Source organism: Tinamus guttatus, unplaced genomic scaffold (assembly GCF_059628265.1).
Source record: "Tinamus guttatus ecotype Peru unplaced genomic scaffold, ASM5962826v1 Tinamus_guttatus_pri_ptg000035l, whole genome shotgun sequence".
Lineage (NCBI taxonomy): Eukaryota > Metazoa > Chordata > Aves > Tinamiformes > Tinamidae > Tinamus > Tinamus guttatus.
The window spans coordinates 8666816-8692048 of NW_028288569.1; the positions used below are offsets into that span (position 1 = coordinate 8666816).

Genomic DNA, 25233 nt, shown 5'->3' on the forward strand with positions numbered 1-25233 from the left:
CAAATTATTGGGTATAACTTTGAAAGAGCCTGAATAAGAGTACATTATACAGTTGGATGGCACCATAGGCTGCAGGGCCGCTGCCTTTTTTTTTTTTAACGGCTATGTGTAGAGAGTTCTTTCAAGTGGGACCAATATATGAAAACAAGTATCATATAGCCACTTTGGCCTACAACTTGAAGAGCATGAGCAAGAGGCTGCAGGTAGCAATTTTGTTTGGTGACACTTCACCAGGTAGGACTGGTAATGCTTTACACTCATCTTCAGAATAGAAAGTGAGTGATGGGGAAGGGCCAGGGGGAGAGAGAGAGCATTTTGGAGAGTACCAAGTGCAGTCATCTTGGAGCCATTGAGATTTTTGCTGGTTTGGCTTTTGAGTGAGATGAAAAACAGATTCCAAATAATTCAGAGAATTTTGGGAAGGGGGAAGGGGATAGGGATGCAGAAAAAATGTTTCTTGATGTGTTCTTAAAACCTCTCGGAACAGTGGAAAGGATGTTAGCTTATAATTTCCTCCCTTCATGAATGGGTCTTTTTTTAGTGGAAAGATATTGTCAAAAGAATTCTTAAGAGGATATGTAATGAGTCTCAAAACCTCATAACACACTGTATAGTAATCAGCTACTGCTGCATTTTTTTCTGTGGGCTGAAGACAGTTCTTCCTCTGTTCCATTCTGCAGTCCTGTTTCCAGGCCTTTTGTACTAAGAGCTTGCTTATGCAGGCTGTGTTGATGGCTTATACCTATTTTAATTAATGTACTTCCTGTTAATGTTCCATCAACGGGGACAGCCTATTTCCAGTCGTTGCCAATGACTATCAGCTTATAAACTAAGAATGTAAATTGTTGCTCTAATTTCTGACTTTTTTTTTCTTGGAGTATGAACTTTTTCTAGCATATTTTAAGAAGACTTATACAAAATGAAATTGCTATTGTTGTTTATATGTGATGACTTTGTAAGCAGTGTTGAGTTTAAAAAAAATATTTCATTGTGCTTGTAAAGCAGATGATTTCAACAAAAAGAATCCTAGTTGTTTGGATCTGTATGGAATGATAGCAAAGGATATCTGAATATAAATTGCAGAAACATGTTTTTATTGATATATGGTGTCCTGTTCGGGCGGGAAAAAAGCTTCAATGACCCTCCCTGCTCCCCCACCCTCTCTCTCCCTCCCAACAAAAAACCCTCGAACTTTTAAAAGCCTGAACTATGGTAAGACATTTTTTCTTTTTTGTTGTTTTTTTTTGTGTTTGTTTTGCTTTACACGCAGCTTTCCAATATATACTTGCCAGAGTTCATTATCTTTTGCAATCATAGTTACCAACCTTAGCAAATATTTCCAGAGTGTGAAGAGCTGTTAGATATAGATTGCTTTGCACTTACACAAGCAGTAGCTTTTTAGATCAGCCTTCCCAGAGAGCTTTGTCTTGTGTAAAGCCAAAACGTAGAAATCAGCCTCATATGCCAAAAGACCTCTCATCAATTCAGTGTTGGCTGTGAGCGTTTGACATTTCTGATTCAAGTTTGACTGAAGAGAAATGAAAGATGGAAAAGACTGATCTGCAGATCTTAAAAACTGCACCTAGCCTTTTCTTCAATTCTTGTCCTGCTTACTGATTTGAAGATTCTCTTGGGTTTGCCAGAAGGGTTTTCTGTAATAATGAGAACTGTATACTCTCTTTTGCAATAACATCAACATTAGCTACTGTCTGAAAGCAAGTAAGGATTTGCAAGCACTGCCATGGCAGTGGGTAAGTATTTCTACTGTATGGTTGTTTGCATACTGTGTGTCTGAAACCAAGCTCTCTTTCTCCTCAGATGACAAAAGGGAATTTTGTAAGGAAAGTTTTGGAACTCACCATCCACTTTGCCACGTAGTCTTTAGCAAACGCATTTGGCAGGGGGAGCATTTTTTAACTGGGGAACACTCAGAAATGTTTGAATTTAGTAGTGGCTAGGAAGGCTACATTCTTCCTTCCAGGTTTGAGGAAGTAGTTTGTAAAACCTTTCCTGAAGAGAGGGGAGAGATGGGTTCTTTTTTTTTTTTTTTTTTTTTTTAAGACAAGCCAATTAAAGCAATATTTATTTGGGTTGATTTCAACTATGTGAATGTAGCAACTGAGTCCTCGTGCTTGGAAGATGATCTTGCATGAGAACAGCCATCTGGGAGCTGAATCAAATCTCAAATATGTAACAGAAGTTCAGAAATAATTGTGGAATCATGTGGAATCTTCCCACTAAGAACTGTAAAAATAGGACCTTAATAAACCAGTCCTCAGGGTGAAGCTGCGGGAGGACAGACCCGGTGTTTTGTGTTTGGTACAAATGAAGTATCAGTTTGGAGTGTTGTAGCTCCCTAATGCCTATAGTTTTCAAGATGGCCATACAGTGCTGTGGAAAGGACTCTCAAGTCTTCCCTCAGACTTTGCTTTTAGTTTTCCATAGGGAGAGATGGGTCATCCCTATAAGTTCCTAGTGATTCTGTGCAAGACTGTTATGAAGGAAGGAGTGATGCTCCAGGATGTAAAATCATACTGAACTTTCCTCAAATTCAGTGGGTATTCACATAGACAATTTTGCTTCACAGCCCATCCCAAACCCCAGTGCCCTCTGTCGTAAGCGAACAGCTTGTTCGCTTTGGAGTTATCTTGTTCAATGCAACTCCCACAGAATGCCTGACCTGGGTTTGGTACAGGCATAATTTAACTTTGAATTTGCAAAACCATGTAACTTAAATCAGGTATCGTCCTCTCTTCTAGTAAGCTCATTTTTTATGCCTGCTCAGTACAGGAGGTTGGTTTCCACCAGCTCAAGATTTGTAATATGATTTTAAAAGGGCTTTCATTTGAACTTTTTCTGCATTCTTGTTGTTCATGTCGAAATGAGCACCTGAAAGCAAACACTCCAAAGCTGTTGCTGCTGTTGTCTGCAGGAGGAGGCTGCTGGACACCTGGCATGCTTTGGGCCAAGCAGTCAGGCAGCTAGCCCCATGCACTGATGCAGCACTTGCTTTCTGAGCCTGTGCCTTCAAACCTTCCCTATTTCTTCTAGAAACACTTCTGCACTGTGATCCCCCCCTCCCTTTTTTTAATATCCTGTCCATGCTACTGCTAAAATGCTGTAGATAAGGCAGAGCTGGGAAGCACCCTGCAGACGGTAGTCCTTTCAAAATGGTTTCTTCAAATGCCCCCTTTCCCTGCTCAGCGTTAGTTGTAAACGTGAGGAAGCTGATTGTGCAGCTGTGCTCTGTGTGGTCTCTGCTTGCTAGTGCTGAGGGGAGACTGTCTCAGAGGGTGAGCAGCATTGAAGGGCTGGGAAAGAACTAGCCAGACCCTATGTCTTCGTATCTGTGCCTGTTCTCTAGGCATTCAGAAGGCCGAGACCTTTTGTGACTATGTTTAAGTAAAGCATCTGGTTTTGAGTGAAACTATTGATTTACCCAGGTATACTTTTTGGCTGTGCCAGGAAAAAAAAAAGGCCCAGGAAAATGCTAGGTATCATCCTGTGGAGTGTGCCCTTTTGAGCTGTATTGCTGGATTGGAAAAACCTAATAAAAATACCCTGTTGCATAGATCCATGAGGGAATGTGCATCCGTGTCCCCAGACTTCAGAAAAAGAAACATGACTGGGCAGGTGAACCTCCTGCATTGGAAATGACTACTGTGCTATTGCAAAACTTTTTGAGGCCTACACTTTAGAATATTCCTGCTGTCCTTCATGTGTAGAAACCTAACCCAGGCTGTATTGAATCATGGCTGTGCACGTAGTTCCTACCAGTGACTTCAACAAGTGTGTGACACATCCAATGTCTAAAAGGCACCAATGAGAAAGGAGAAGGTAGCTGTTCCGGAAGGTGTGGCAGAGAGAGAGATGGTTGAGTAGCAGATCAATTTATTCCCAAACATCTTTAAAATAATCCCTCTAGTGTCTTGTGGGTTTTTTGTTGTTGTTTTGTTTTGTTTTGTGTTTTTTTCTGTAGCGGAGGATATGAGAAGACAAGGAAATTTGAAACTTAGAAGAACAGTTTAATTAAAACATTACTTGAGAGAGCTGGTTACAACTCATTTAAAATATAGGTGAACGATAGATCTTTTTTTTTGCATTGTGGTGAAAATAATGCTTTCCACTTTTCTGTAATTCAGGCACTACTAGCTATAGCTGGTGTTTCAATTTAGCACTCATTAGCTTGGATTTAACTGTCGAGTGGGCAGGACCTAAGAGAGCAGGGACCTCAAGTAAAAGAATAAATGGCCATGCAGCAAGTTCTGCACTTACACTTTTCTATTGTACTGCATTGGAACAAACCTGCTGCAGCCGTAGAAACTTATTTTCATTGATAAAAGCAGCTAATTACAATGGTGGTAAAAAGGATGCTCTCCTTTTAGACAAGGCACTTTAATAACTATTAGAAAAATCCTTTCTAAGAACTTGCCCCATGCTTCTTAAAATTTCCTTTTTTGGGGAGAGTACTGAAGTGTCCTTTGCTTCTCTTCATCAGCACAATGCAAAATTCTCACTTTCCAATAAATATACTTATTTTTTTTTCTCCTTAGGAAAAAAAAAAAAAGAGCATAGCAATGTCTGTTGTACAGTTCATGTCCTGCCCTACAGTGGTGTCCATGGACTGGGGCCGTGGGGATTTTTTGTTTGCCTTTAATACAAACAGCAACTGCCGGTGCACTTCGTTTATAAAGGATTAAAAATATAAAGGAGTCTTTATTGTTTAAAGCATCAACACTACTGGTTTGAATTGCTTCACTGTAAAGGCTTGTGCATTTTCGAGAAGGCAAATGCCCAGTGTCCTTTGACTGAACAGTGGAAGGAGGAGGCAGGGATATTTAGGTGGCACGGGAGGACTTTCTGCGTGCCTGTTGCTTGCATAGCTATTAGACAACAGGCCCAGGGCTAAGTTGTTCTTTTCAGTAGGGATATCCATGGTGGTAACTTCCATGGTGACGGTAGTCATCTTGGTAACCTTCCTGGTATCCCTGGTGGTAGCTATGGTAACCATACCCACCGTACTCGTCGTCGGGACACTGCATGCCGAGCGATTGCTGGATTGTCATTTCCTGGCGCCGAAGCTGCATGGAGTCAATCAGGTCATACACGATCGCCATAGACCACATGGGGGAAGGGTACCAGGACTTGACGTTTCCATCTTTCCCAACTAGCAGCATGGAGAAATATTCTGGGCTGATCTGGAAGTAGTTCCGGATGTCTTTCACCAAGTTGGCTGGGATATCTTCACGGTCGACAGTAGAGCTTCCTAGAAAAGGATGAGAACAGGAACAGCATTGGTGGTTTGGTTAGGCAAATAAAAAGCAACAGTTGGGAGGCAAATGAGTCAGCAACATGAGACAGAATATAGCCGAACAGTTGGTAGGATTTCCTACTTCTGAAATGAAAGGTTGTTGGGCTGTGAACTAAGGAAGTGTTTTTAACAGATCTACTAGTGTTGATAAGCTTGTCTTTGTTCTCTAGGACAATGGTACTACAGGTTTATGTGCATTTCCTTTGCTGTCCAACACACGTGCACATCTTTGGCTTCTGTGCTGTTTGAGTTACTGGTTCACATACACAGAAAGCACAGGAAAAAAAATGGTCCAGGGAAAGAGTCACTAGAATTGAAGTGCAATAGTGTAAAGAAGGTCAGGATGAATCACTAGATCATTAATATAATCGGCACTGAATCTGCCTCAGTCTCTGTGGTATTGGCACGCCAGAGGCCTGCTAACTCTTCAGCACACAGACATTCCTTATCTTTGCTGCAAGGCAGAAAAAGAGTATATCCGAGACTCTTAATTTAGGTTAAAAATGTGAGATGCCGTCTAGATAGCCCTGGGTTTTTCTGCCCTCATGAAGCCATGTATCTGTAGTGCAGGAACATCAAGAAGAGATTTAAGAAATAAACAAGAAGAAATAAAATCAAACAAAAAGAAACAAATGAAAAAAAACCACTATAAAAACAGTGTATCCATTCTTCTAAAACATTACAGCAATGAATCTGTCTGTGTTATGCCCTTCATGGGTAGTGCTGAGGAACCTGGAAACAGTCACTTACCATTAATCGGATACAGCTCTAAGACCCCACCAATGTCTTCTCCAAGTCCCAGCAGCTTGAGGATGGTTATGTGGCGCAAACCTGTGAAGGAAACGAAGGAGGCCTTGAGTGGCACTAGATCCTTTTGCGTGTTCAGCGGCAGATTTCAGTTTCATCAGCTGGGTCTGTGGCTGCTAAATTAGGTGCCAGTCTCACCAGCCCTCTGTGAAGAAGAGAGTTACCGATTTCACTGCAGTCTTTGTCACTCAATTAATCTCTGCCAAACGGGAGGGTAAGTGAGTGTGTTTGGTAAATATGACCATTGCAAAAAGGCTGCTGCTAGTGTCCCAGGGACACCAGCATTTGATGTGGTAGTGTAACATGGGGATAAAAGCATCAGGCACACCAATAAATTAGAGAGTCCACCCCCCAAATTTATAATGCCTCTGCACTGTTTTGGCTGAGAGTAAAGCTCTGGCATGGCAGCCACACAGTGGCAAATTACTTAGAGGCAATATAACCTATCACAGTTAAACTGCAAATCACTGTGAGATTCGGCTTAGGACAGGCATTTATTTGTTTCAGTTGTTCTGGGCAAAGGCTTGGACTGATGTCTCTGCTTTAAAAAGTAATCTTACAGACTGCCAAGACCATCTGTGAAACATGAGTCTGTATGAGCTACAAGTTTGATATAATGGCTCTTAGGACTTGGAGACAAGATGCTTGGAAATATGTTGCTTCGCTAAGAATGCCTGTCGAAGGCAAAGGTTAGGAACTCACTGGATCTCCTAGGAAAGGGTGGAGGGAATTAGCTGTTTTGGTCATTTTCTGCTCTGCAGAGTGTGTTTTACAATAGTCTGTGTTAGTAGCTACCAAATCAGATGATGCTGGAGCTAAAGAAATAGTGAGATAAAGTATAATGAGACTGTGCAGATCTCTATCCAGGCACAATTCAAAGGTATTACAATAGGGGCTTTTCAATGGGACCTCCTTCATTATATTGCAGAAGTCAAGTCTGGACATGCAAGGTTCTTGCATTACGTGGGGGGCCTAAGTGAGGGAGTAAGATTCTCTAGGCTTCATAAGGGAAGGAGAGAAGGGTGTTTCCAGCTCTTGTTCCTAACTGCCTCCTGAAGGAGCCCATTCCTCTCCACTGACTTTATAGGTGCATCTTGTGGACCTCTAGTTATGGGACTGGGAAGGTCATTACTGGATTGAAGTGGCCTCTCGCAGAATTTCTTGCAGGTTTGGACAGTGATGAAGAAAGGAAGAGAAAAAAGGTGACCTCCAGGCATCCCCCTAATACTTGTCCCACCTTGGAGCTGGGTATGAGAGCATATGCCCTTCCTAAAGAGAAAAAGAAGAGCAAGTCCCAGCAGTTTTATTACTTACCTTCTGAAATATCCCAAACCTTTTCTGCCTCACAGAGATGAGTCCAGGGACCACTCTGGCTGTCAGTTTGCTGTGCTACCTGCTTAGCACGGTATTTTCCATTCATATTGGAATGGCTACAGCAAGCTTTTCAGTTATCAGGCTCCTCAGAGTGTCCAAATTCAGACTTGAGCAGAGGACTCCATCACATCACCAGAAAGGATGTGGTTTTGAGGAGCAAGAGCATATTTTCCTTTGACTCACCAAAATTACAGGCTTGTCCACTGAGGGCAGCAAGCTGCTGGGAATAAGCCCAGTCCTCATCGCTGGGAGCAGAGATCACCACCAGGCGCCTTCTCCATCGGAACCTGGAAGGAGAAGGGAGTGCAACAGGGCACTGTTATGGCCTGTAAGTTGAGAGATTCTTGCTCTCTGTAGGCTGAGGTATGTACAACCTCTAAGTAAGACCTGGATAGGAGATCTTCCCAATTCCATCCATCACTGGGAAAGGATAGAGCCTGTTTCAATTCTGCAACTTCAAAACTCTCAAAGAAGCATCTGCAGTTCAGCTACTTGGCCACACTAATGCTGCAGATCTTATGATCTTCACTCAAAGTCACCTTCAGTAGATTGAACAATGCTGAGAGCTGTATATTCAAGGGAAAGAAAAATTCCAGTAGAATTTCTCAGCAGACATTTTAGCTTTTACGTCATTCACTGCCGCTGGAACTGCTCAGTTATTTTGCAGTCCAAGATCTGTCTGAGAATTAGGGTGTATCTTCATTTCAGACATAACTCATACTCCTATGTAAATACTCTGTGACCTCGTTTCCTTCTCTGCCATGCTCAGTCAAAATGCTTAAATCTGAGCTTGTTTGTATGAGGCAGTGTGAACCTGGGGTTGTATAAGGCAGGTACGGGGCAGTAGGGTAAATCCTGGACTTTTCATTAACGTGTGCACTATTTTTTGCCCCAAGGGGCACCTTCCACTGTCCTCTCAAAGAAAGGCAATGGCAGAGGGACACTTGTAACCTCTTTAAAATTCTAGCTATCAGGGTATTTAATACTCTCCAAACAACCCCTTTTTTGAATAAAGGTACTTCTTCACTAAACCTAAATAAAGCAGATTTACAGGAATTTACAAAGCTGCGGGGATATTTTTATAGCAGGAAATGATCTTTTAAATGGATGCAGATGTTGCTCTGCTACAGTCATAGCCTGCCTTTCTGCAGCACTTTATGAAGATCTTGAAATAAAGGCTAACGCAATGGGTCATTCCACTTGGAGTCATTACTGCACTGGAGAGAAGCAAAAAATATGGTGGGCCTTGCTCAAAATTGCACAGGAAGATGAGGAAAGCGCAGAGGATGGGATGCCTAATCCTCTGCCCTTTTATTGCTAAAAAAATAAAAAGGACGAAGAACAAAAAATGCTGAATGCTTGAAAATCAAAATTTTGAAAACCAATTTTAATCTTGCTCAGAAGAGGTTATTCTTTTGAAAATGGAAAAAAAAAAACTTATTTGTAACGTTTTGTATTAAAAAAAGCCACGAAAACAAAACAAAAAAAAGGAACACCTGGCTGCCTATAAGCAAGGATTGAGAATGAAACTGTTGGTTCTGTTTCTTCTAGGGCATAAATCAGGACGAAATCTTCCTTTTTTTACTTTGTGAGTATATTATTTTTATCAATTTAAAAAAAAAATGTTGCGGAAATACTGCCATGGGAAGATTAATTGATACAGGAGAGTGCTTAGCAGCAGCTGTGCAACACACAGGAGAGAGACCTATTTCACTAATTCCCTCTCCACCTGGCTCCTTTATGCATAGGACAAAGCTCAGCCCCTTGCCTATGGTGGAAGAAATCACAGAAAGCAGGTCTGGAAGAGATCACTGGGCCTAGTTATTTCTCCTTGTATGTCATGCATCCCTGAAGTCTACATACAGCCTCTGAGAGAGCCAGGAGAAATAAATCAGAACAGCAAACCCTGTTGACTGGAGGGTTCAATTCATTGCCCAGCCATTTGCTACTTGGAGATGCACAGAGCTGAAAAGTGTTGCAAACCACTCATGTTGTCTCTCCTTTCCCAGGCAGTCTCCATACCTGCCCTTGTTTGGGGCTACATTTTACAAAAAAAAATGCATTCAGCTAATGCATACAGCTGGAATGAGCTAACACTGATGTACGGGCAACACTCTTGCCCTGACAACGCCGCCAAAACACCTTCCCCATGCGCACTCTGCTCTCCTCTTCCTAATTTTACATCCCCTCTGGTTTGTGAGTCCAGAGGGTAGTACAGCCAGTGAGTAGCTGTTACAGGGGACTCCCCCAAAACTAGAGGTTCTCCTGCTGATATATATGGCTTTCAAGCCAGCTATGGCTCTCGTGGTTTCTGTTCACACCAGCCAGGCTTGTTAAGAATAATATTTGCATTATTGGAAGTGACTTTCCCAATGAGCAACTCAGAGAGATGATGCCAGGACTTTCATTCAGAGAGGGATATAGTCTTGGGCAAAGCTGAAGTTAATCTTGCTGAGAACCTGACCAGCTGACGTGGTCAGTGACGTCCACTCAGTATTTAAAGCCTGATGCCTATTTTACAGACAAAAAATGCATTCTGTGTAGCAGTGGTTCTGTTTATAGATGTACCATGCTGCATTTTTTTCTGCCTGTTTTTCTAAAGAGTATTTATTACTAGGGCTGCTTGCAAGCGAAGAAGGATTTGGGGCCTGCTGCTTTCTGACATACAAGCTCTGTACTGTGCTGAACAGCCGTTTCCAAACTGTGGTTCTTGTTGGTGGTCTTGAGGGTGAATCACTCTGAGAACTAAACAGGAGGTGGTACAGAGGGTGGGTTGGATCTTGCTAAAGGTTCTCTTTCTGTTGAAGTGGCCATCGAATTTTAAAATGTTTATGAACCAACAACCTATTCATTTGCCTGCCCATGTTGCTTCTTTCCCACTCACGTCATAATCCAGCAAGCTATCTCAGTTTCTTTTATAGCCATCTGGCATTAGCAGTGTACCCCATGGATTCTGATAGTAGGTGAGGAGGATACAGTAGCTGCAGGTAAAGATAGAGCAGCCCTGATTTCATGCAAAATATCCTGTGACGGAGAGGACTCCAGCGGCAAAACTGTGCTGTGAATCTGAATTTCCCCACAGTCCAGCTGTGTTTCTCACAAAGAATTTAGGTTTCACAGGTAGATAAGTAACACGGCACATAGAGACTACATGAACAAGTTTGCCTCTTGCAGAAGCTCTCTCATACAGCTTACAAGAGACATCTGCAAGGCCTTTAATACTGTGCATGACTAATACTGGCAGAGACCAACACTTATCTCAAGCAGGATAAGGAGTAAGTTAAGGAGAATTAGTTACTGATTCAAGCTACATAGAAGGAATTAGAGTGGAATTAATAAGATTGTGATCCTGACTAAAACACATAAACACTGTGGCTTCATACATTCAAAACACTGAGCTAACATCCGTGAATTAATCCTCTTGGCTCTCGTGGTGCAAATCAGCATTGTCTCCATGTCACAGTGGGGGAAATGAGGTACAGAAAATTAGCGCCCAGAAAACAAGCAGTCAGTCAGCAAACAGAATATGCATCCTAACTTCCAGTGCTGTGTTCTGTACAAGGCTGCATTCACCTATGGCTGCATCTCTCTCTCCTGAACGCTGCAGGTGCAGGGAAGTCTGTGTAAGAATCATTACAAATGCTTGTGGATGGGTATTTTTACAGTAGGAATATTAGGACTAGCAGTAGATAAGAGCAGAAGGTAATACCTGGATAAGAAGCTCTCAAGGGACTGCTTCTTATCTTCTTTGCAGACAATGCCCTCTTTTTTCTGTCTTTCCATGTCTTTAATTCGTGACTGGAAGGTGTCGATCAAATCAAACACGGACTTCATTGCTATGGGTACTTCATAGTATTGCTGTTAAAGAAAAACACAGACCCAGAAAAGGATGCAATTGTTACCAGTCTCTATGTATGTATCACAGCACTGAAGGATATAGGATGATTCAAAGGCCTAAAACAGACCAGAAGGTATGGAAAATGCATGTGTTTTTTACAGTCAGACTGCTCTTGGAAGAGGCATATTTTCAGTTTTCTTGATGTGATAAGTGTCTGTGCCAGACCACTGCAGCCAACAAATCGTCATTATGCTCTTTTGTAGGGCCACTGAAATACCACACTGTCTATATGCAGTACAGTATCGTCCCGCTAAGCAGCCAAACTGTGTACTTTAGAACACCATGTGCTACATTACTGTGTGCTACTATGTGCTACATTAACCACCCTGCCAGCAATGACAAAATCCTGCATCAGGCTCCTGTCTCGCATGCAAGCCAGTAGCAGGTCTCTCTGATTTTTCTTTTTTATTCATAATTTCCCAAAGATTTTCTTTCCAAGAGCCCAGACCCTTACCTTGACCTTCATATCGATATCTGTCAGCACCATAAAGAAGTCGTTGTAGGTCATCCCGTACTCTTTCCTCAACTCACTGATGAGCTGCTGGTCCACAAGATCTTCATCCTCTATTACTTTCATGGGCTTCTCATTATCTTAATATGAAACAGAAAAAAATAAAAATAGTAGTGGAATCACACAGCTTATTGCCATTAACTTTAGCTTGGAAGATAGGAGGAAATTCATTTTCCAGAAGCCCTCTTCCTGCTGCACAAGCCAGGTCTTCAAAAGCAGCATTGATTTTTGGCACGATGGCTTTTAAATGTCCAGGTTTCAATCTCAGTATTTTCAGAAAATGAGACCTCTCTGGGGAGTGTGTAATTCAGCATTCAACATTTCTACTTGCTTTTGAAAAAAAAAATGTTTGCCTGCTCTTTTCTGAAAAAAAAAAAGTCTTGGAGACTTTTTCAAACATATTTATATATTCCCATTAATGTATTAATCATTTCACCAGCTCCTGAAATTTAGCCACTTCTGGAATAGAAAATAGAAGCTGTTCAACAGTTTAGGACAGAATCTGGAAAGCACCATATCCAAATAAAACAGCATATAGAATTTGGGTCAGTTATAAGATTTCCAGTCTTGCAAAGTGACATGGGAGGTTAGGGACTACAAGAAACCGGGAACTCTGCTTAATCTGTCTTGAACACGGTACTTCCAGCTCTCCAGCCCTCCATAAATACCCTGTTGGGGCACTCTGCTCTCGGTCTTGCACATGATGATTTCCCATTCTAGTACCCTGAGAGAATTATTCAAATGGAAAAGAAACAAAGCTTTTAAAAAGACTTTAATTAAAAACGTTACCCCTCTTTTCCTACACATAGTATGAAACATGACTAATACACTCTTCCTAAAACTTTCACCCCAAACCAAAACACGATGACAAATACTAAAAGAAATTCTGAGTATGTATTTACGAAGTTACAGTCTTGTGACTAAAGAGAGACGTTTGAAACAGCTACAATGCAAGTCTTTGGAGGTACTGAGGTTCTTTACTTCCCCTAAAAACAGGCTGCGTTACAGCCACGTCTTCAAAGCCTCTATGTCATGAACTCAGCCTCAGCTGTAGTATCCAGCACAGCACTTTACAATTGTGGCAAAGCTCGGACAGGCCTCTCTAAGCAGGCGTGGGCCTGGAAAGCTAAGGATCAGGCAGAGCACAAATGAAGCAAAAGGAAGCATGTGTCACCTGAAGACCAAAGAGCTCTTTGCAGCTGTCACTTGCCTATGCCCTACAACACCATTGGGATATATATATCCTCACCTATAGATCTCAAACACAGCTTAAATGATCTGCCTGAAGTCAAACAGATGAGAATCAAAAGGTCCCTTGCTCCATAGTTATTGACCAGCAAATAGACCTGATCTGAATTATACAGATGGCAACAGAAGATATTGTTCAACAACTGAGTTATACATTTTCAAAAGATGTGATTCATTAATGAATATGGTATTTTACATAAATTCCTAATCATTCACAAGCTTCAGGAGCGTATTGATCTGATTCAAATTTTGCACTGGCACCGATCTCTGTGGTAGGCTAAACAAAAGTCTTTGTGAAGATGTTTGGATCAAAACCTGACCTGTAGGTTTCACACCCAAAACATATTTCTTATTCCAAGAAAAGAAAAAAAAAATCTGGTTACACTCACCAAACTATTGACATAATTTATATGTTTACACAGGGCTTTTTATGCCTCAGCTGAGAGTTTCAAAAGATTAGAGTTAATGTTGTAAACTCCCTCATTTCCTCATGTGTTGCTGGACTTACTAATCAGCTATTCATTTATTAAAACATCTGTTAAGTCATACATCAGTACTTCATAAACAATACTTCAGAAACAGTACTTCACAAACAATATTCATCTACAACTAATGGCTAGTTTGATTTGCCATTAACACACAGAGAAAAAGTTCATACTGACGCTTGCAACAATTCCCTTCTAAAACAAAATCAGAATGTTCTTACTGGGGTATCTGAAGGTAGAATAACGCAAGAGATAGAGTAGGAAATATGATGGAAAACAGCTGTATGGTGCAGTACTTTAAACAAACTGACCTGTGGTACTCTAGATTTTCACTGCTGGGAGATTTTTCTTTCAAAACTTATAAAGGAGAGAATTAGATTACGATAGTGATACAGAAAAGAATAATGTTTCAGGGAAAAAAAAAAAAAAAGATCCATGAAGGCTGGTCTGCCTTGCGTACTTGGAGGGGATTTCTAAGAAGAAAGAGTTCATCTCAACACCTCTCTCTAATTCATTATCTTCCCCTGGCATAAGTAATGTCTGGGATCAGCATAAAGAACAGAGATGAGACTGTCAGCTGGTTCCTGCCAACACCTCTCACGTTGCTGAAAAGGTCACTGAAAGAATGCAGAAAGCTTTTTCATACCTTTCTAGCCCAACTAGATAAGTCAGGAAGATGAGTTATGTTTCAAAAAAAAAAAACCAAAAAAACAAATGAGGTTATAATGAGGTTCAGCACTTGCTGTGGTGGTTTGGTGACCTAAAAGGATAGGTATTGGCTTTGGTTCTAAGGTAGTGGGGTTCTAGCCCTAGGCTGGTGTTCATAGCACTGAATCGCTGCTTCCAGAGTTGGAAGAAAAAGATTGCATGGCTAATTTGGGATGAAGAGAAGGACACTGCTCTATCAGCCTCATTTCAATTTGAAACCAAGAAACGGCCAAACAATGTTAGTGAACTATCTTTCACTCGCTGCATATGAGTGTGTTTGAAATTTCAGATGAAAAGTCTTTTTTATAGACCTTTTTGTTGCTGTCATTTATATTTCACTAGCACTGAATGATCATCCAAACAGGAAGGGGAGGGGAGTGGGACGGGGGAATAGAAGGACATTTATATTATTTCACCGGTGTACAGTTAATTCCTCCTGTCTCAGAATTCAGCTGTTGTTCACTTGTGTGGTTTGAGGAAAGTCTGGGTGTAGGCTACCGTGAGAACAGCCTGACAGAGTAGGGTCTGTGTCAGAGTGAACGAATGTTTATTAGCCAGACTGGAGCTATATATAACCATGTGCAGACCACTGACAGGCAGATGACTCTAGATGCCCAAGCCGTGATCTTCTTTTAGCACGGGCCAGATGTGGAAAAGCCTTCTCCACTCAGATATGGCAAGGAGGCATCAGAGTGGACACTGCAGCTGGATTTGGATTCCTCATCCTCCTGGGACACAAGCCCGCCATGTAGACCCTCACGGTAGTAGAGGCATGGCAGGAAGCTGGTTACAGATCTGTGATCTTCTGGCTAGTTGAATGCCAGACCTGAATTACCCTGGAAGAGACTGCTGTCCTGAGCTTTTCAGTCCATCACACATCTCTTTCTGAGCTCTTGTAAAACCAGATGAACTTCAAGAAGAAATACATGGTGGAATCATAAGCAAAACGAGTAGCTTTTGTATTATTTCTTTGCCTCAGTCCAGGAAAGCACTTAATCTGGTATTAACCTTTAAATGTAGAGGGCAGTGGAATCATATCCATGTTTCCAGTGACCCCTGCGCTTAAGTGCTTTGCTTAAGCAAAGCTTAAGTGCTTAGCTGGACTGGGACCCGAAGTCTTTGTGCAAACTCCACTGAAATCAAGGTAAAAGTTCCCACTGACTTGGGCGAGTTTTCCATCAGGACCTGACACTAGTTGTTTCAAAACTGCTAAGAGAGATTACCGCCCCCCGGGCCCCTCCCCCCTGGCCCGCTTAAAAGTGTCTATGAATGAGGGTAAATGAGCTACATTTTAAGACTTGCATAGCCTGGCAAGAACTCTGGCTTCAGTGAGATTAGTATCTTTGCAAAACGGCAAACCTTTTAATATCAGGTGTGCTAGAGCAAATTTGAAAGGTCTGTATCTAGAGGCTATGGTTGAAATCTCCCTCTATGTCTGTTTGCCAGTTCAGCAGGGAAAACGTGCCTGGACGTCCCCTTCGTTTGGAGTATACTCATTTTCTGAACATCTCAAAATCAGCTCTTAGGGCTAGGAAAACTTAGGGCTTAGGAAATCTTGTCTTTCAGTCCCATGCCCTCATCACGTTTTTCTGCCTTTTTTTGTTTTGCTGCTTTACTGGCTTTAAGAACTCCCACAAAGCAAGCTGAAGTTGCTCAGGTTACAGCACTGGAAGCCTAAACGTGGAAAATACCAGAGACAGTTATGTAAATATAACAGGGGAGTAGTGGGCATAGAGGGAGAGTGAGTGGGTTGGAATAGCACCACAGCCTTGCTTAGCGGCTTACCGAAACCAGAGATTTGTCCTTTTGCTGCCTATATTTTGCCCATGAGATTGAAAGAAATTATTTAAAAAGAAAAAGAACCTAGCTGGAAGTGGTCAATTTTCATGCTGCAGTTGTTCATGGTGCCGAAAATTGTGATGACAGAGATCTTCCTTGTGGCCATCTTGCAGAAGCTCTCCAGATACTCGTCTCGCTGCTGTACGTACATGGTGTTGTCCGTCTTGGGGGTCGTGATCAGCTAGTTGGTGACAGAGACAAAAGAGCTTGTTTAATATCAGGAATGAAGCAGATGAGTGTTTCACTGGAGGAGAACAAGGCACTGTTGGCAGCTCTGTACCTTTATTTTGTTTACTTGTGGCTGGAGTGTGCTGTTAGGCCCAACCCTGACCCAAAGGTGCTCAGCCAGCTGGTGGCACCAGTTCCTCTGCTGCCAGCACTGACAGAAGTGGTACTAGGAGTTACAGGAAACTATGCACACTCCTATTATCCTTTACTCTTTCCAGTCCCATCAGGTCTACCTTCAGGCATACAAGAAATCTAGGATTTCCCCCACTAACTTGCAGTGGGAGCACTGGGAAGGTGGCAGCTGCTCTGTTGGGGCAGGGCTCCTGGCTGCCGTTTTGACTGTCATTCAAAATACAACTTAGCTACATGAATATTGATTTAACTGATGGCCACATAAATAAAACCTTGAAGATACGGTAAGGCCATTAAGACTTCATCTGAAAATTGCTGATACAGCTTGAGTTTTTTCCATGCCACTTTGTTGTCTTTGTTGTCTAACTGAGAAGTTATGGCTATTTGAGAACAAGAGGAGAAAGAGGAATTACAATAACATAAGTATAAAAATCTCTGCCGTTTGTATTACTCTGGCTATATCAAAGCTACCTAACAATTAAGAAGATTTCGTTTTTAAAAAAGTATGAAGTACACAGCTTATATCCTTCCCCAGTCATGGCTATGCAGGCATTGCAGGTGAGGAGGGGTACGTGTAAACAACACTCAGCCACACGTTACAGCAGTCTCCATCAGAAAGCAGAGAGGAAAGTGACATAATCATTCTGACTGGTAGCAGTGAAAGTGAAATCAAGTATCTTTCACTGATACCTCAAGCACGAAGGGATTTGGAATCTGGATCCAAATTTTGTGTTTTAGGTTCAAAAAAAACCCCAAAACAGAGAGTCCTTTAACTGCCAACTTATGCGTCAGTATGTAAGAGACGTAATCATATTCTGACCTTTTTAACTCTGTAGGGCCTTAAGGACTAATTTTTATGGTTCTCTCCTTATAAATCTCATTCATCAATAGGCTAAAATGTAAGATGCAGTTATGGGCTAATTGAGATCTGACTCATTTACAGAAAGGCCCCTAGAAGAACTACAGCACTGGGACATGAACGTGGATGAAAATCAGACACAAATAAAATCTGATTTCTGGGACAAAACATGTCATATGTTGCTTGCATAGAAATACTTTAAATGGGAAAAAAAAAATAAAAGGATTATGAAAAGAATTTGAGGATTCAGATCAAAAAGAGATGATTTACTCTATTGTCCTCCCAGTTTCAGAAGCCTTAAGTGGGAAAACACAGTGAAGTCTGAATTTGACCTCATTTCATTAAACCTTATGGAACAAAATGGAGAACACATAAGAGGCAAATAAAAGTTCAAATCAAAGCTTTCTTCTAGTTCTGTTTTAACCTAGGCAGTATTAAAGATACTTTTAGCCTAAGACCTGTGTATCTGCATTTGCATGCATGTATGTGCATATATGTGTTTTATGAATTTTCTTCACCACAGAGAAATCAACACAAACCTCAAACTCACTAAGCCACAGCTTCTCAAGGCAAATATGACTGCAACAAACAACCCACTAAGGAGGGGTGGTGCTGCAGGACTCAAAATCCATATGTTCAGTTAGCTTTTGCAGCTGGGTCCTGTATTTGTCATCTGTTAAACTTAGTGCAGAATAGCCTTCGAAATTCTGGATGTCTGAAATTCACACTGAAATCTACATTCTCAAATCCTTCAAATTGTGTAGGACTTAAAAAAAAATAGGTCTCATAATACTCATGTTTTGGAAGAGGATGCAGAGCCAAAGCCTATTAAAGTGTCATAATTATAACAAAGCAACGAAGGATAATTCAGGTAGAGCCGCTTCTGGAGCGTTGTGGGTAATTCTTTTGACAAGTAGTTTGAAGACTCATGAATGGCAGAGTTCATCCAACTGTTAAGGGGGATGAACAGTTCAGCTACATTGAGGAGGTCGTATGATGGGGAGTGATTAAACAAATAGGCACATGTGTATGGATTTAAATAAGCTTGAAAAGTTCTTTGTTTTGCACATGTGCCACACATGTCAAAGAGATACTGGACTTCAGCCACTGCTGTTACTGATGGCCAGATCAAACCTATTCTCCAATAAACTTAAGGGAAAGGAAGCTGAAGGTTGATATTAGACACTGGAAAATTGAAGTACAACATGATACAGTCATTTGTCTGCAGGGAGTTTTAGCCTGAATACTTGAGTTTGGACAACTCCTGAGTTTGTGCAACTCTTCTCTCTTGGAAACCCCGCTGAGAAGCGGCCTAGGATCTGAAAGTTCAAATTTCAGTCAAAACTTTAAGTTACCCAAACTGTGTTGGTGCAATGAGTTAACAGTCCCCGCCTGTGAGCTTGAATTTTGGCCCTTTTTTTGCAGTTTTGTTTTTATTTGTACTGATGTGGCACATATTTTTGGAAACCAGAGCATGGAGATATATTACCAAGTTGCAAAGATCCCAAACTTCTGTGCAATTCCTTTCTCTGAGTTTTGGTGTAGTTAACTGTTAGATAAAAATTAGCTGTTGCATTATTTGCAATTCAGCTAATTTTTTTTTCCAAACACATGGCTTGTCTCCACTTTCAAAGTATCGGGGGATGTGATTCTCCAATTAGCTCAGCACAGTCTGTACAACTGGAAAAAAAGGCAAGAGGGAGAAGAAAGTTGCATTCTGCTCAAGTCTGTGAATCATCAGCAGAGCAAGTAATTAAATTGCAGTGGCAGAGGTTGACGTGCTTGCTATTTGTATTGAAATAAGGGGCAGGAAGATCAAAACTAGGCTTGTGATGCTGACCATTGGACAATAAGTGTCAAGCAGGCCATGGTGCTGTGGAATAATTGCAAGAAACCAGCTCCCACAATAATATTTGTAAAGAGCTAGTTTTCAAAGTGTACCTTTCAGGGAATGTGCCATCTGCCAGAGAAAACATTTGTACTACAGCTAAAACTGTTTCCTGTCCCAGGTGAAATGTTTTTTTAGATAAGTAGTTGGAGAAACATACAGCACTTATTAAACCCTGGGAGAAGTAGCTGCAGGCCATGACAAATTTCTAACACTAAAAATTACCAGTGTATCAGTGTGTTATGGTGTAATTAAAATAGCATGCCAAAATACCAAAACAAAATAAACAGTTTGTGTGGGATCTCTGAAGATGTATAAAAGATCTTAATCTGAAATTCTCATCAGAAATAATGGGAAATGTGACAATCCTACCTCAGCATACCTGATCATGCACCTTGGTGCACGATGCACAGTGAAATAGTCCACTCTGAGACTTCATTTCATTGATCATAGCTAAACAGATCCTGACACCTGCATATTCACTGCAAACAAAATCATCTCAGGGCCATATGGTGGCTCATGGAAATGACTGGCAAGTGGTTTCAGGCTACCTGGCTGACAGGAGTTCCTGTGTAAGATTCCCAAGAGCATGTGGAAACTTCCCTGATGGAAACTGGTCCTCTGGATTCAGAGATTTTACCTCTAAGTACTGTTAAATAAAAGCAACAAAAACAAGAATGCCAAGTCCCCACAAAATTTCTCTTCCCCCTTTTCTTAGGAGGAGGGAGATAATGACTTTGTTTATGAAATAAGGTGAACAAGTTACTTACAATGAGACGCCTTTTGCCTTCAAAATACTCCAGCAGATCTGTCACTGATTTCCTGGGAGGGTGCAAGAAAGGCTTCTTGTTGGGCTTGGGGAAATCCTCGTTCTCAGTCCTGCTTCCCTTCTTGCTCTTCTTGTTGCGGTCTTTGTCTTGCTTGCTCTTTTTTTCAGCTTTGTCTTTCTTGGACTGCTTCTCACTCTTCTGCAGCTTGTCAACTCTCTCCTTCTTCTTCTTCTTCTCAGGTTTATCCATTCGGTCATGCTTCTTTGACTCTCTTCCTTTCTTTGGGGGAATATTTCCCACTGCAATCTCTTCCTCTAGATGGGGACTGGTAGGCTTGCTTGGGTCATACTTTTCTTCATATTCATTGTTCAGTATCTTTTCTTGGCCCTTCTTTTTTGGTGCTTTGCTCTTAGTTGGCTTGTGTTGCCCTGGCGTGATGTTTGGATCCCGGTGGCTATAGTCTTTCCTGTCCGTTCGGTTGTCTTTAAACCTGCCCGTGCTGGCCTTAGTGTAGTGCACGGCGGGGACTGTTGGGGCTTCCGTGAAGCTCTCGTAGCGGGAAGCTTTGCTCGGTCGCCGTGTGGCCACCTGGTTTTTCTCTGGGTGGCCACGCTGACGTTCCTTTCGGTTCGCATTCCACACGGGAGAGTAGAAATCCTCTGTGGCCGTTACGGGCAATCTGTGGTACTCCGTGGCCGAGTGGGACTTGGTGGTCCAGGTCCTCTGAGTGGTGGGGAGGGCCGTAGTTGTTGTAGGCTGGCTTGCTGTTGTCGCTGCCCGTGTGGTGGCCCGGGTAGTTGTGGTAGTGGGAGGGAGGGTAGTGGTCCTTATTGTAGGTGGAGGAGGAGCCACGGTGGTTGTCATCGATTTCCTCACCGTTTTGGTCCTTGACGGCTGATTATGGCTCCTCCTTGGCTCTTCCTTCCTTGCTGGCCCCTGGACTTCTCCACCGCCAGGGGTGGGCCGGGTGCTGCCCCCGTTGTTGCCTTCCTCAACCACTTGCCCCTCCACTCCAGCTGCTTTGCAAGCCTGGATAAAGCCCTTCTGCCTTATCTTCTCAATCTTTCTAATGGGGCTTTGATCAATGACTTCGTACATGGCCTCCAGCCTGACTGGATAAGGATACCTTTCTTCCACTTGCAGGGTTTTCTTCAGCAGCACCATGCCAAATTTCCCCTTCTCCAGCTTCAGAAAGCTCATGAGCTTAGGGATGAGGGCAGGATCTAGCGGCTGCTCCAGGATTTTGCCTTCATTTGTTATCCTCCTGACTTTTCCCCCTTCTTCCCCTTCTTCATGGAACAACACGATCTGCTGGATGTGCCTCTCGGCTAGTTCGCAGTAGACGTCGTTTTTCAGCAGGCTCATCATGAGCCGATAGTAGCCCTCAGAAGCATGAGGGGCAGAAATGACCCACACTCGGTTCTTCCCAGCAAAGCTGGCCAGGATGTTTGAGGAACTTGACCCTGAAGGGAAACGCCCTGCTCGTGACTGGGACGCAGTGGATATTCCCTCGTCTTTAATCATCGCGGACTTGGAGTACTTAGCTGCTGCCATGAGTCTCTGTACCCGTCTCGTTCTGGTCCCTGTGCTCCTGCCCTGGGAATGTGTTTCCTCATGCACGAGATTGGCAGGTGCCTTCGGAGATGCTGAAGGATCCCTCCTGGTGACAGGATGTTGGGGATTCGGGCTCAGATTCCTCAGGGATGCTCCAGACCTTCTCAGGAGGCTGCTTGGAGCCCTGTGAGCGAGAGGCACTTTCCTGACTCCATGGCTCCCTCTCTCTGCTGGCCTGGCCGTCTTCTCAGAGCTGCACACTATCCATGCTGCCCAGAGCAGGGCTAAGCCGAGAACTGCTCTCCAGTTCATTGTGCACTCTGCTTGTGGGGAGAAAGAGGAGAAATAGTGAGGTCTGAGCAGCATGCTTGTATCTTGCATGAGCAACAGAAAAGCAAAACATGGACTGGCTAGTTTTAGGGCTTTAAAAATACTGATTGTACCTCAGTCCCATCCTGGCAGTTTTGCACATTTTACAGATTATCTAAGGAAAAGCACAGAGTAGATCGTTTTATTAAAAAAAAAAAAAATCAGCCATCTCTAATATAAGTCTGTCCAAAAACACTGTGATCCCATCCTTCTCTCCTGCCCTCTCCTGCTCTCGCATATGCAAATACACACACACATACACACACACAGAGAAAGGCTCTGGTACATAGAGTGGAAAGCTAAGAGTTTAACTTACGCTCCCAGGGAAGTTCCCCTTCCAGAGATGTGCTTCCAGTCTTTTATTTTCTTCCTTTAAAAGGAAAGCAATGCCATACAGCTTTGCTGCTGCCCAGTGATTTATCTTGGTGCAACTCCACAAGCTCCAGAGTCTGCCCGTTTCCTCGTCCTGTTTAACTTTCTTTCTTCTTTACCTTCTTGACAAGCAGGACGAGACGAACGGAGATTTCCTTTGGTATCTCTGCCTCTCCATTTACCTGCAGGTCTGGATTTTTTCTGTACCAGTCACCCACGCCAACAAGGATTTCATTTAGGAAAAGGGAACTCCCAGCTGCCCCGAATCTCTCTCTTTCAAACTTCCCCCAGCCGCTTTCCCATTCCTTGCTTCCTCAGTCCAGTTCAGCTCCTTTGTTTCCAGAGAGGAAAGCACCAGCATTAATATATTTTCCAGGCTGAAGAAAAACACAGGAATGTGATGTTGAAAAAAAAAAAAAAAAACTCTTTTCCTGCTCCCTTCTGCTCCCTTGGACAAAAGCAAATTGTAGAAATCTCAGCTTTTCTTCTCCTTCCCTTCTTGTCTGGCTGCGATCCCAGAAATGTCAGGGTAACCCCAGCCGTGCTCCGAACCAGCCTCTAACAACAGTGGCCACTGGAAATGGGGGAAACTTCACTCAGGATTTAACAGATCAGCAGAACCCGCCTCCTCCCCACTCTGACACATGCAGGGAGGAGGAGAGGGAAGGCTCTGGGGGCTGAAACCCTGCAGCATCCAGAGGGCTTGCGAGAGGGTGCCTCCAACCTTAACTCTTTCCTTCACGCTTCCGAGCTCTCCTGCACTCCCCCACCGCCTCCTTCTCCTTCCTTCCTAAATGGACACCAGACAAAAAGTAGCCCCTGGTCCGTGTTCATAACAGCTCCAGCATTCAGGAGTTACTGTTTTTTTAACTTTTTGTTTTCTTTCTTCCTGTCTCCTGTTCCCTTTTCCTCATTTGTTTACGTTCTGGACCTCTGCCGTGAAATCCATTTCACCTCACTTTCCAAGCAATTTTTCACGTAGGTTCTCGTATATGTCAGGACAGCCTTTCATCTGCAAATATCTCACGGGCATGACTGTTTGTTAATTTGGAGTTTTTAAGGGGCTCAACGTGTTCGCCGTGTTACTGTACCAAAAGTGAAATCTCATATGCTCTTCATGGATGTGCACTAGCCTTAAAAAAAAAAAAAAAAAAAAAAAAAAGAAAATGTGCAAAAATACCTAAAGAGACATGGGCAACAACAGGGTCACATCCTTTGCTCTTCCTTCGTGGTATAAATGACATCGTTCTGTTAAACTGACTGGGCAGCACCTGGTCTTAGCCTGATTCCCACTAGCTTCAGCGTGTCATGCACCTTCAGAGCAAGAAGCTGTCACTTGATGATAAGTACTGATGATAAGTGATGATAAGTAAAACCAACTAAGGCTTTAATACTGCTTTTGTAGTTACTCAAGATTTCTCTTATTTACAGAAATTCTGTTACATACCCTTGATAAAATTCTGGATTTGACCTGAATTATTTTAGGGAGAGAAAAAAAAAGAAAAATGAAACTCTAGGTGTTGAAAATAATGTTTCAAAGCTAGAAAATTGCTATGTTTTTACTTCAAGTTGTGAAGTGATGTCACTGGCAAACACCAGTGGTGGTTTCACTCCACGCTAACACGTGCGCGCAGCTCGTGTTTTATGGCCTGCCGTTTGCCCTGGCTATCGGTGTTGCAAACGCCAGCGCTGACAGCAACAGGAGTGCCGAAACGCTCGGCCTCCACAGCCTCGCTGCCCAGCTCATGCTCTGCCCAGGCGCCGCGCCAGCCGCGTGGGCCTGCGCTGCCCTGCGCGCCCCACGCCGCTGCCTAGGCCGCGGCCTGGTCCGCGGGGCTGCGCTGGGAACATCTTCCCTTAGGCGGGTGGCAGGTGCGCTGGGTTAGTAATCCGGACAAGAAAAAAAAGAACAGAAAACCCCAAATCTATAAAGATTAGAATGTTTTATTGCGACTTTTTAAGGAAAATGAATTGATTCAAAGTGAGTTTTCATTGTGATGTTTCCTGCAGCTATATTACAAAGATTAGAAAAGTCACCCTACCAAAGCTGAAGCCGAATATTTAATTTAGGGATAAATGGAACTTTTTGTTTTTTCCTTTTGGTGTTATATTACTGCAATGTTATTCTTAAGGATGGTTTCAAACCATGCAGAAGGAAACATCATTTATCTGCACGGGTCTAATGAAGCCAAGAAAAAGACATCCAGCACTTGACTTTGCAGGAGAAAAGTGGGATTTACGTGTCTTTCCTGTTGTCTCTCTTATCCAGTTGTAGGTACACTAGAGACTCTCTGTGAGGACCTCGATTTGCTCTTGGTCTCCTTAGAAAAAGTAGCACGCTGCAAAATATGTCTTAAATGTGTCAAAAGGTGAGAGATCACCCAAGATGACAGCCTGCAAACAAACTCTAGAGAGGGACTGTAACACAAGAGGAGATGATGCCAAGGGGGTTATTTCCAAGGCTAATGCTTTTTAGTGTCTGTATCAGAGATGGGGGGAAAAATGACTGGTGGCTCAAATGACTGCTGAAATGCAGAATTTTGCATGAGAATTTCTTCAGAAGCATAGGACCACTGTCCGACATAGGACAGCTGGTAATATATATTTTAAAGAGACAACACAAGGTCGTACAGCAAAAAGAAAAAAAAAAAAGGTGGGAAACACTTATAAGATAAATATCCTATAAAGCAAGTGTTCTGAGCTTCTGGCATGATGCTACAGCAAGGAGAAAGTCTCTTCACATATCAAGGAAGCCATATGTAGTCTCAATAAGACTGTTACTGCCACGCACATCAAGCCTTTCAGGAAGGACTGGAAAGGGTTCAGAAAGTCAGGCGATCTCTAGAGATGATCCTATTAAGGGGGAGGTGGGAAAAGTTT

At 42.6% G+C, this 25233-nt stretch overlaps 1 protein-coding gene across 1 annotated transcript; it reads right to left on the reverse strand.

Annotated features, from left to right (window-relative positions):
• Positions 1 to 4004: 4004 nt before the first annotated feature.
• Positions 4005 to 22929, reverse strand: CCDC80 (coiled-coil domain containing 80). The gene is made up of 8 exons (XM_010212395.2): positions 22298 to 22929; positions 20059 to 21932; positions 16206 to 16362; positions 11845 to 11981; positions 11202 to 11350; positions 7676 to 7779; positions 6062 to 6142; positions 4005 to 5266 (listed from the first exon to the last, which is right to left on the reverse strand). The coding sequence occupies exons 2-8, from the start codon at positions 21922 to 21924 to the stop codon at positions 4920 to 4922; spliced, it is 2841 nt and encodes a 946-aa protein (XP_010210697.2). The 5' UTR covers positions 21925 to 21932; positions 22298 to 22929; the 3' UTR covers positions 4005 to 4919.
• Between the last annotated feature and the right edge of the window lie 2304 nt (positions 22930 to 25233).